This window comes from Lissotriton vulgaris, chromosome 3_1 (genome assembly GCF_964263255.1).
Source record: "Lissotriton vulgaris chromosome 3_1, aLisVul1.2, whole genome shotgun sequence".
Lineage (NCBI taxonomy): Eukaryota > Metazoa > Chordata > Amphibia > Caudata > Salamandridae > Lissotriton > Lissotriton vulgaris.
In genome coordinates this window covers 996,726,403-996,739,290 of record NC_141689.1, presented here as the reverse complement: position 1 = coordinate 996,739,290, position 12,888 = coordinate 996,726,403, and the positions used below count along the sequence as shown (strand labels likewise).

Below are 12,888 nucleotides of genomic sequence, written 5' to 3'. Positions count from 1 at the left end.
TCTCCACATTGGCCCCCACAACGCTAAGGATGCCTGGCCTCCACCTTGGGGGTGCCCAGGAGTGGACGCCTCACAGGGAAAGCCAGGATGGGTTCCACAGCGGTATTTGTACAAGCGCCTTGAGACCCTTGCGGGTGAGTAGTGCGCTATACAAGTATCAATTTACATTTTGACATTTACACTCCTATCTGTACTTCTATAAATTCCTGAGAGCAATGAAATCATGCTGTGCTGTGTCCGTGTGTTCAAATACGGGTCCAGCTTTGGAGGGAACTTTGCTAGTACCCATAAGGGTTGGCAGTGTTCTTGACTGTATACTTCCTATAGAGATGCCTCTCACTGGGTGGTTTCAGGAGCCTCTGATACAGATCCAGCTGCGTAGGCATGCTTTGCTGCCTGGTTTTGAACAAATTAATTTTATTTTTTAAGCATCTGGCACATCATATTGGGAGAAGACCCAGAATGAGGGGAAAACTGGCTTAGTGGACATGCTCAGCAGTATTGAGATTCAAGCCACAGAATAGGCACCAATTTTATAGCTTCAGGAAGTTAGTTAATAAATGCATTAAAATGCAATGAATTGATGAATGAAACTTAGAGCAGTGGCTCTAGGTCAACTGAGCGTCAATATGAAATTGAAATGATGGTTAGTCAAGGATTCACACATGGGGAAAACTGTCCATGGGATTGTAAAATAAATGGACATTTCCACCATTCAAATTCATAAATGTTGGCACATTATACAAAGTTGCTTACTCAGTGTTATAAAACATGAATGAAATGTCAAGAATCAAAGAAGTCCCCATAACAGGGTTCGTAACTTAGCATGAATGATGTAAGCAGTATGGAAGGGCCTCAATAATAGTTTTTTGGTGTAGGGCTTCTCTACACCAAAGTGAAAGTGCAGAAATGCACCGTATTTAAGCAATATGTGCTTTCTGCCTGTGCTGGCGCCATTTTGGCAGCATGGCGCCAACATAGGCACCCTTGCACCATGGCATAAGAGTGCCTCCATTGCAGGAAGGATTGTTTTGTGCAGGAAAGGCCACCTTCCTGCACAAAAATCTTTAAGAGGCATTTTCCTCTTTCTTTGTGTTCTGCAGAATGCACCACCCATGGAAAGAGGAGAGAACGAGGAGAAATAACGTTATTTCTCCTCGTTATGCCTTACCTCTGGAGGATTATGAATTTTGTGCTTCCCCAGGTTTACATGTTTTTGTAAATCTGGATGGCGTCAAATTCCATGGGTGTTGCGTGGGGAAACTCACTGCCCATGGAAGTAACCTGGGCGCAGAATAAGGTGATGCAGCGATTTGCGCTGCGTCACCTTACTCATGAATTATGAGGCCACTCAAAGCCAATCAGGGTGACTTTCTGTGGCTTCCTAAATCTTTATGAGAGCCCTGTCTCATGCGTGTACCACTTTACGTAGTGTAAATGTCACGCAGGGGTCTCCAAAATAAGCCCCCAAATGTATATAATTAAGCAATTTTTGTGGTAACGTTTGTTAGTATACGGTGTAATAATGTAAGTCATCATTGTTAGTAAGCAGTAACTGAGCAAAGCAGGATGAATGTGGTCTACGTAATTTATGCAGTTTTTACTGTGAAATTTTTAGTTTGCTGGAGGTTTTCGTACAGAAGTGGTTCTATAATTCATAAACGTAATTGATTGCAGGACGCTCCGTGCTACGAATGCAAGTAGCACAACTAAGTGCTTCTTAAGTGTTTTTTCTGACACATAAAATTGAGCTATTAGAATCACATTAAAATTAAAAGTAATAACGATAATCCATACATCATAATACTAATGTGATTTCCTCAGAAGTGAAAAAAATATGTTCTGGTTTGATTAAAACACCGTAATTTGCTTTTAATGTGATAAACGCTAATAATACGTGTCTTTGACTGTCTTCACAAAATGACTGCTGTGCTCCAACATCAATATTTACATGTAAGCAAAGCATGGCTAACTACTGTGCCATCTGCAATTACATTTTTTCTTTCTCTTCTAGACAACAAAAGGCCTACATAGCTACTCAAGGTCCCTTAGCGGAGACAACTGAGGATTTCTGGAGAATGCTTTGGGAGCACAACTCAACAATCGTTGTGATGCTTACCAAGCTTCGGGAGATGGGAAGGGTAAGCCTCCTGATTTTGTTCTAATTTCTCTAGCATTCTGTTTGTCAGTGCACATTTTTTCTGCCTATTTGAATCCACATATCTGTAAAGGGGTATTGCTCACCTGCCTCAGTCTTCTCAATGCATATCATTATTGGCACCGAGCCCCTTTGTTGGGTAATAAATCCATTAAGCTGTTGGTGGCTGTTCTCATTGCTGGCTCTATGAGAGACCCAGGAATTAAATTCACTATTTGCATCTACTCTCTGTCTTTTCCTTTCTTCCTCAGTAAACAACAAAATCTCCTCCTCAGTCAATGCGCTACTAGTTATTTGCTCATTGTCTGTTCCTTCCCCCAGTTTGACAAAAAGACCTTGAGGCTTGGAGGCGATAAACAGTTTTTTTAACGTATTTATATCAATATTTACTTGGCGGTGCGTCCAAATACATAGCAGAGCAGCAGCCCTTCTAGAAGTAGTGGCATTTGGTATTTCCTTAACACGTTCTGCTTCAATTGTTGAAAACCCACACTTTTGCCATAGTGACAACAAATGCTGTTCTGTTTGCACATAGTTACTTAATTCCAATAAACACTGGCTATAAGATGCGGGCCAATCTTTTGCTAATTCTAGCTCTTTTTTAGTAGGCTTTTTGCACTCACTATTCACCATTGATATTGCAGAACAGTCTTTATATTCAGTGGAGGCATTCCCCTGGCCTTTCTTTTTTGAAAGGAGGGCTTTATTTTTTGCAATTGAAAGCCACTGCTGTAAACAATCTTTTACATATTGTGAATCCCATGATGGGTCACCCTTTAAGTGTATAAGTTCTGTCAAGCGTTCAATATCATCTATCTCAAGAGAACCAAATCTAGGCCACAGCCCTTCATTCCCTTTCCACGTCCATACTAGCGCGCAAAAAGGAGTTACATATTCTAAACAATTTGTATCTTTCACAACCTGAGCTGCAGGGCTATCTGCTGGTAATTTAAAATCCTTCTCTAATGACAGTTGTTTAAACAATTTCTTTGTCTTTTTCACCATGCGAGGCCTTACCACCTCCATAGTTCCTTTAGAATTACCAGAACCCATTGTGCCCTTTACTCACAATTTTCAAACCCTGAAAGATAAAACAAATTTGTCTCCTGGAAGTAAAATTTTGTTAATATTTGGATAGAGAGACTTGAGAGAAAAAATATACAGTTGTGGAACACTCAGACACCACATAAAACAATTTGACTTCTCTGATGCAATTTTGTTTTGATATCACTCAAAGAAGCATTTTCAAATAAACATAGCAGGACAATACTTTTTAAAGACTCTAAACATAATTAAATACAGTCATTGATCAATGACAGGACAGTGCAAAATTGAAAAACATTTCCTTGTGTCCTGCAGCCAGCCAATGGTCACTGCTCCCCTCGCCACACTCTGGGAGGGCTTTTTTATCTTTTCAACCCTCTACTCTTGGGTCATAAATTATTGTCCTGCCTAGGCTCTTCTGTCGCGTATGGAATCCCGTAGATCCCTGCCGCATATCAACTCCAAGGTGTTGATACAGAGAAATATTTCAATGATGATATAAATTTCAATCACTTGATGGAAAAGACTTCAATCAATGATGAAAAAAAATCAATCACTGTTTCTCTCCAGTCCCCTAGTTATATTAGATGCCGGTTACTACCTCCTCTCTCCTTTTTTTTTGTTTAAAAAAATACTATGTTCTAACTGAGCATTTGAAACACTGAAAGGTCACGTCAGCAAGTTATTTTAGCTTTACAGCCTACTTACCAACTGGTGACTTTACAGTCCTTCAATGATCCCACTTCTAAACACCATTTCTGTTGGGTAATAAATCCATTAAGCTGGGTAATAAATCCTCCAACCCTTCTCCTCAGAGCGAAGACGAAGACGCAAAGCAAATAAACCACAGCTGCCTCCCAAAACACAGGAAATGTTCTTGCACCTTTGTCCGTTTATTGGCATGCCAAGGCAGAATGCAGACGCACTGTCACGTCTTGGAACAAGCTTCTTCTGCCCTTTGTGAATAGTCACAGCAGAATATATAGGGCAAAAAGTGCAGTCATCAGTAAACTCATAAGATGTGGCCAAGGCCAAATACGGTTGTACATATACAAATAGAAGTGCCATGCAGGCTCAGAACATAGAGCAATATATGGGCACAAGGGACCAGAAAGCAAGTTTAAGCCAACCTGCAAGATTCAGAGGCTTTCCACAGCTGTTAACCCATGACGTGTCAATGAGGTCAATGTAGGGCTCGGGGTCAAGCTTTAATAGATCTGTAAGGGGAGGGGTGTTTCAGGAGCACGGAGCAAGTAGCTTGGTCAGAGCGGTTAGCTCAGGAGGTCTGAGACAGTGTGGAGGAGAATATGGGATTGAGATATATTTTTCCCCACACCCTTGACTATTGTTTATAATCTCTACTCTTTGAGTAAGGATATTTGGGAGGGGCTAGGAAGGACCAGCAGACAATTTGTTCTGCCCTCTGAGACAGCTGTATGCCACTCAATCCCTATGCTTCAGTGAGTGGTCTTCACGCCAGAAGAAGGCTCTTGGAGAGCCTTCATCAGCAGGCATTCTTGCATCCTGTCCTTCACTTCATACTTCTGTGCTGATGCATAAGTATCTAGCCTTTCAGGGAGATCAGAGTACCCCCAGCATTGGCTGACTCATACTGACAGAAGGCTCATGGACTTCCTATGTGCATTATGAACAGCATATTGGAGGTAGTGACTAATACAGTGTATGCATGCTCTGTATTCTGGAGGCCATAAAGTACATTGCTGTCCTGGGATCGCAGACCAGCCCTGGCAATTAATTAAAACTTTCGACGCAGGTGGGGGGGGGGGGGGGTTGCTGGAGGAAACACCGCTGCTGAATGCGCTTTTGTAATAAGGGGATGATTTTCAAGCACTGCTGCAAAACCGGCCACCACTAACAAAAAACAGCCCACACTGTTCCAAAACCGGCCCCCACTATCAATAAAACATCCAAACAGGTCTAAAACCGGCCCCCACCGTTCCAGCCCACTGGAGAAAGACCAGGTGCCCGCTACGGACAGTCCAGCCGTGATAAAGGATGATATGCACTGCTGGCCGATAGATTAGGATAGGCACTCGGTAACTTTCCCCACTCTAGCGTGATCTAGATGATGATTGAGTACGCTACCAATAGGAAACAGTTGTTACCGAAAGAGAATTGGATTACCTAGATCTGCATGTGCCTTGAATCTCTTTTCAAATGTCCCAATATAAAGCTGCACATGGCCAGCCTCGGTAGTGTGTACCATTTAATGTGAAGTATACCTTATCTGCCGCTTAAAGAATATGCAATATTCTGATAGAATTTCCAAGAAAAATATTGAAATAAAAAATAGAACTCCTCTAGAAATCACACTACAACTTCAATATAAGGGAAAGCCTTAAAGCGATTTCAAAAATAAATTTATTAGAAGTTCTGTGCATAAGTTACACATGATCCGTTTGTACTTAATCTAGGAGAAGTACATGGGGCGGCAGGAATTTTTCTTGTGCCAACAATTTTCCTCAAAATGAAATTCCAAAATGGAAGCGGGTTATTTACCAAAATGCTGATGGGTCCATGAAGAAGGTGTGTGGCCCTCACAATAGTGCTGCAGAGACTGCTGCTCCCTTTAAGACAACAGTGGGTTCCTACAGGTTTCAAGGTGACTTGGGTCTACATGTTCTAAGCCTGAGCTTTCGTTATGCCAATCGTTGTTTTTTTTGTTTTAGTTGAATTGGTTTTACTGAAGCGAACCAAGATAACACATCCTTTAATGCAATATGACATCTTATATACAATATTAAACCAAAGTGATGATTGTTAATTTATGTTCCTTGGTAAATAGAAGCATCCACTAGTTATAAGTACACCCTTTCACAAAGAAAATAAATGATATTGTTATGTACTATAATAATGCATCACCAAGTCCCACACCTCTTCTACAACATGAATGCAAGGTTACAGTAATGACTGCTACCGAATGTGGGTGGTGGGGCGTGAGGGGCGAAGGGGTTAATTGATAAATTTTAAAAAACTTACCTTAGAACGGATGACCTGATGCTGTCTCCCCTGCGTCCTTTTCCTTCATCCTCTGCATTCAAGCCAGAAGCAGGAAGCACCCGGCACTCAGGCTCCCCAGAGCCAATCACAATACTGCAAAGCAGTGTCGTGATTGGTCTGAGTGCATGGATTGGCGCTCAGACTCAAACAGGGAGCTTGTGCATGTTCCTGAGCAGGCTGTGTAATGCAGCCTGGAAGGAACATACAAAGTGTGCATGAACTGTTTGGTTGGCACAAGAGGGACGGCCAAACAGTTCATCTACACTTTAGTGCAAACCACTCCTCCCCTGCTCTGGCCGGCCCCACTCTACACTGCACACAGTCTGCATGCAATAGGAAAAATAAAATGACAATAACGATACGTTATTGTCATTTAATTTTTCCGTTTTATTCAGTGGGTCAATGCTCCTCCGCCTTAGTGGAGGAGCCGCCACTGCAAGGCTAACATAACACACAATTTCAGATGCAACCATTTCTTTAGGTCTAGCATTATCCAAGACCTTTCGATTTTGCAAATATTTTACGCACCAAATACCTATTTTTGGAAGCTTTCACCGAGCACTTTTCCTCCATTGGTCTGCTGTGTCAGTCACATTTTTCTCCCACCCACTGCGGCATACTTCACAGGGCAATTTGTGGGCCCACTTCACCAATTGGCTAGCCATACGGTGTGTGACAGTAGTTCCCTTCAGTGCCAGAAACGCCAATGGTGATCTGGACTTTTTCAGACCTCCCAAAAATATCTTTCCCCTAATGTACATATGTATATATTTTGGGGAGAGCATGGAAGCTCCCCAGACAAAAAAAGTTTTTTTAAAAGGTGGCAAAACCCGCATTTAAAAGGCACATTTTGGGCATCTAATGTTTGTTTCACCTTCCTTTCTTAACACATTTGATAGTTTGTAGAATAGTGCGCTCCTGTGAAGAAATATGTTTTGCACAAATATTATTTTCTATAGTTTAAGGTATACAGCTCATTTTTAAAGAGCGTTCTGCAGCTGCAGTTATATTGAAAGCACAGTCCTGTGTTTGTGTATTAATATCACGAAACCCTTCTTCTTTTCTTTCTTTTTTTTAGGAAAAATGTCACCAATACTGGCCGGCAGAGCGGTCAGCCAGGTACCAGTACTTCGTGGTAGACCCCATGGCAGAGTACAACATGCCGCAGTACATCCTTCGGGAGTTCAAGGTCACGGATGCCAGGGTGAGTCAGTGCACTGGATTGCTTCTTTTTTCCATCTGACGCCAATTACCCATTTCCTGCACTTTCCCTCTCGTTCAGTTCACAAAGGCGCAGAGAAATGTAAATTTCCCACTCATAAACAAAAGTTAAAGGAGCGAATTAAGAATTCGCATAATAAACAAATATCGTATCCATAACAGCTGACTGATGCCGAAAATTGGAAGCTCACATCTGTGCAATACAACCTTTGCAATGTATCGCTGCTAGTTCTGGAACACATTAGGGCTTTTTCATCACGTCATTTTCTGAATGTTTTCCCACTTTTCTTTGTGCCTGGGAATCATGCGAGCTTCAGGGCTAATGCAATGTGATTTAAAAACTGCAGAGTATATACCATTCCTGAGAAAAGCCTTTAAAGCTTCACACTTTAGGGATTGAGTGTTGGCAATACTCCCTTCTTGGAGTGTGGACGTTTCTGCACCAAATGGTCCTGGGCTCGTGATGTTGATTGCTTGGCTGACATTCAGTGGCCACGTTATGTCTCTGCTGAGCCCAAGCTAAGCACGGAATCCAAATGCGTCAAATTGAACACATGTAACCTTTTTTTAGGCAGAGTTCATGTTGTTGCTGCTCGCCACAATTCCCACAGCAGAGCATTTGAAACTTTTGGAAGCTCTTTAGAAAAATGGTTGGCAAGAACAGCAACATGTTGGCCTTTCCAGAAATGTCATGGTTTGTGCTGACACGGTTCCAAACCCACCTCAAGGATATTGCATGAGCTTTTTTTCCGAATGAAGTCCACCCTGCTAGAAGTGCCTCACATTTCAAGAGCGATGCCCAGGAGACCTCTCACCTGCCCACAGATGGAGAGGTTTAAACTTCCACTCGACATCTTGCTGCCGGCGAGACCATGTAGAGGTCATTCTGTGCCTAGGGAACCCTCACGAGCACAGCGGTCATACACTAAACAAGCATTTGCAATGCAATAGGTCTCGCATTATTTAAGTTTGAGCTATTAGCATTGTAAATGGCAATTGTTTTTTGCTTTATGCTATATTTTTTTTTTACATAAAAAGCTTCATATAAAATATGTTTTATTAAAGTTATTTATGCAGTATCTAAATTTTGTTTGCATAAAACAGTATAATAATATCTTAGTAAAAAAGTCAAATATTTTAATGGAAATTCACCAAACGTTCATTTATGTGTTGGTTTTGAAAATAGCTAAATTAATAGCTTTGTCATTTACAATGCCAGTAGTTATAACTTTCGCAAATGTGACACCTATAGCATTTGTAATGCAACATTTGTATTTACGTGACTTAGATGTATTGATATTACAAATAACAATGGCTTTTAATTTTTTTTAATACTTAATAAAAGTGATTGTAATTTATAATGGCAATAGCTTAAACTTTTGTAAATAACTTTTGTGAAGATTATGTTCAGTGTATTTTATTGTAACAAAATCCAAGAACAGAAGTGAAATATTAACATCTTTTTGTGACATTTGTAATAAAGCTTGAAACATTGAGAGAACATATTTGTGCTGTGGTGGTGCTGAGTGATGCTGTGGTGGTGCTGAATGGGGCTGTGGTGATGCTGAGTGATGCAGTGGTGGTGCTGAGTGGTGCTATGGTGGTGCTGTGGTGGTGCTGAGTGATGCTGAGTGATGCTGTGGTGGTGCTGAGTGGTGCTGTGGTGGTTCTGAGTGATGCTGTGGTGGTTCTGACTGATAATGTGGTGGTGCTGAGTGACTGTACTCACTGTCACTCTGCACGCACTGTCACTCTGCACGCACTGTCACTCTGCACGCACTGTCACTCTGCACGCACTGTCACTCTGCACGCACTGTCACTCTGCACGCACTGTCACTCTGCACGCACTCTGCACTCACTGTCACTCTGCACTCACTGTCACTCTGCACTCACTGTCACTCTGCACTCACTGTCACTCTGCACGCACTCTGCACTCACTGTCACTCTGCACTCACTGTCACTCTGCACTCACTGTCACTCTGCACTCACTCTGCACTCACTGTCACTCTGCACTCACTCTGCACTCACTGTCACTCTGCACTCACTCTGCACTCACTGTCACTCTGCACTCACTGTCACTCTGCACTCACTGTCACTCTGCACTCACTGTCACTCTGCACTCACTGTCACTCTGCACGCACTGTCACTCTGCACGCACTCTGCACTCACTGTCACTCTGCACTCACTGTCACTCTGCACTCACTGTCACTCTGCACTCACTGTCACTCTGCACTCACTGTCACTCTGCACTCACTCTGCACTCACTGTCACTCTGCACTCACTCTGCACTCACTGTCACTCTGCACTCACTGTCACTCTGCACTCACTGTCACTCTGCACTCACTGTCACTCTGCACTCACTGTCACTCTGCACTCACTGTCACTCTGCACGCACTCTGCACTCACTGTCACTCTGCACTCACTGTCACTCTGCACTCACTCTGCACTCACTGTCACTCTGCACTCACTGTCACTCTGCACTCACTGTCACTCTGCACTCACTGTCACTCTGCACGCACTCTGCACTCACTGTCACTCTGCACTCACTGTCACTCTGCACTCACTGTCACTCTGCACTCACTGTCACTCTGCACTCACTGTCACTCTGCACTCACTGTCACTCTGCACGCACTCTGCACTCACTGTCACTCTGCACTCACTGTCACTCTGCACTCACTGTCACTCTGCACGCACTCTGCACTCACTGTCACTCTGCACTCACTGTCACTCTGCACTCACTGTCACTCTGCACTCACTGTCACTCTGCACTCACTGTCACTCTGCACTCACTGTCACTCCGCACTCACTGTCACTTCGCACTCACTGTCACTCCGCACTCACTGTCACTCTGCACTCACTGTCACTCCGCACTCACTGTCACTCCGCACTCACTGTCACTCCGCACTCACTGTCACTCTGCACTCACTGTCACTCCGCACTCACTGTCACTCCGCACTCACTGTCACTCTGCACTCACTGTCACTCTGCACGCACTCTGCACTCACTGTTTCTGCACGCACTCTGCACTCACTGTCACTCTGCACTCACTGTCACTCTGCACTCACTCTGCACTCACTGTCACTCTGCACTCACTGTCACTCTGCACGCACTCTGCACTCACTGTCACTCTGCACTCACTGTCACTCTGCACTCACTGTCACTCTGCACTCACTGTCACTCTGCACTCACTGTCACTCTGCACGCACTCTGCACTCACTGTTTCTGCACGCACTCTGCACTCACTGTCACTCCGCACTCACTGTCACTCTGCACTCACTGTCACTCTGCACTCACTGTCACTCTGCACTCACTGTCACTCTGCACTCACTGTCACTCTGCACTCACTCTGCACTCACTGTCACTCTGCACGCACTCTGCACTCACTGTCACTCTGCACTCACTGTCACTTTGCACTCACTGTCACTCTGCACTCACTGTCACTCTGCACTCACTGTCACTCTGCACTCACTGTCACTCTGCACGCACTCTGCACTCACTGTCACTCTGCACTCACTGTCACTCTGCACTCACTGTCACTCTGCACTCACTGTCACTCTGCACTCACTGTCACTCTGCACTCACTGTCACTCTGCACTCACTGTCACTCCGCACTCACTGTCACTTCGCACTCACTGTCACTCCGTGTGTGTGTGTTTGGGTGTCTACATAGAGCCTCTGAACCCCGGCACCAATGCTCCTGCTGCGCTAATGGAGGCTACGGCTCTGGTCGGTGCATCTGATTAACGAAGGAACTGAGATTAGAGAAGGTTTAAACCTAGTTCATGGCTCTGGGCCCACGGCAATGGAGTACTGTAATGTTGCTGCAGCACCTGGCCTCGCGCTTGTTACATTAGGGACAAGCGTACGTTTTCCGGTCCAAGGTGCTTGAATGTGCAGAAATGGAAGCGAGTGACAACGAACTTCTGCTGCATGTCTAGCTGCCACAATCTGATCCGAGGATGCATGTCCATTTTTCTGTACTACACCGGACACTCAACACTCCTCACTGGAAAGCACAGGGAGCACATTTCCTTAAATAATGTAAGAGCAGAAAGGTATTCCATCATCAAACCTGCACCATTAAAGGCCCTTCCATGATGTTAGCGTTTCTGACTCCCCTAGCTCCGATACCCCTGTGTCACATCCTGTTCGGTGACACACTAGCTCCTCCGAGAAGAACAGATTTTCCGGGAAGTATTAAGGAATATCTGGTTCTAGACAAGAAAATATACAAAGGTACCATGTGCAGCAGACAGCCGCCTTGTGCCCTACAGCACATTACACTCTATGACGCAATGCAAAATGGAGGGGGCCCACAGGCAGAATTTGAAGAGGGCCCCTGAGTCTCCCGTATCTCACAGACAAATCTTGGCCTTCAGTGTGGGCTCACTGGAGGATTTGCAGTCACTCTGCACCAGAATTACGGCAGGGTGTACTTTATGCCCTTTTTACATTAACATAGTCCCTCATATTCAAAACTCCCTCTCCGCCATTCTTCATGTCTCTACATGAAGGAAATGATGTCTGGTGAATGTTGGAGCTGTTCAACAGGGCCTCAAATCACAGCAGCGCGTATATTGTAAAAGCGGTGCCAATTCTGGAGGATTGCATGCAATACGTGTCCCCTCTTTTTGTTGAACACGGTCCTCTGCCTACCTCCTTTAATCCCACTTGTAAAAGAAATATGTGCTGTTAACAGTGAAAACGAAAGCCGGTTGTGACAGTGACTGTAAGTGCTCAGAGAAAACCTGCATTGCAGCATCAGTGTTCTGATGCACCGAGTCCTCTCAGCACCTCAGCCGTCCCCGCTGCTCCAGCCGGATCGTGTTGTTAGAAAGATGAGCTCCGGAGCTCATCCCTTGAAAGGCCTTGCCTGATAATGCGCAGGTAACACCTAGCGTTACTGAAATCCGGAAGTGAGTTTGATCGCAACACAAGGCAATCCGCAAGTCCTTTGGAGAGGCAGTAGTGGCTGGCCACTGAAGCACACATAGAGAGAGGACATTTCTGCTCTTGCCCGCATCCAGAGATAGATGCACACGTATGCATGCACACCTCCGCGCCAGTCAGACGTGCGTACATTCACAACTACAGGTGCAACGTCATATACACACATTAACACACACACGGGCCACCTGTGAGGGAATTAAACTGTGTCAATGTCCTGAAGAATAGGCTCAGGGAGCAACTCTAACGTGTGTTATATAATGAGTTGCGAACTTACAATACAAACCAAATGGGCACCAGGGGCATAGTACAGGCCCCTTCAAGCGGGGGAGGGGGCACGGTTGAGGGAGGCAGGGGGCTCTACTCGAAACTAAATTAAGCGAGATCACGTCCCTCGCCTCACACCCCCACCACCTCCTTGCGAGCCGCTTACCTTGTGCATTCCCTCTGCTGGTCAGCACCGCGATGACTTTACCGGCGCACGAAAGATTCTTAAG

At 44.6% G+C, this 12,888-nt stretch overlaps 1 protein-coding gene across 21 annotated transcripts in view; it reads left to right on the top strand.

Annotated features, from left to right (window-relative positions):
* PTPRD (protein tyrosine phosphatase receptor type D) overlaps positions 1-12,888 on the top strand; it is a 2,576,377-nt gene that overhangs the window by 2,517,963 nt on the left and 45,526 nt on the right. For all 21 annotated transcript variants that reach the window (XM_086961360.1, XM_086961371.1, XM_086961369.1 and 18 more), the window contains 2 exons: positions 2,015-2,141; positions 7,302-7,427. In XM_086961360.1, the coding sequence (XP_086817486.1) occupies positions 2,015-2,141; positions 7,302-7,427 (253 nt within the window). The remainder of the gene's footprint in view (positions 1-2,014; positions 2,142-7,301; positions 7,428-12,888) is intronic.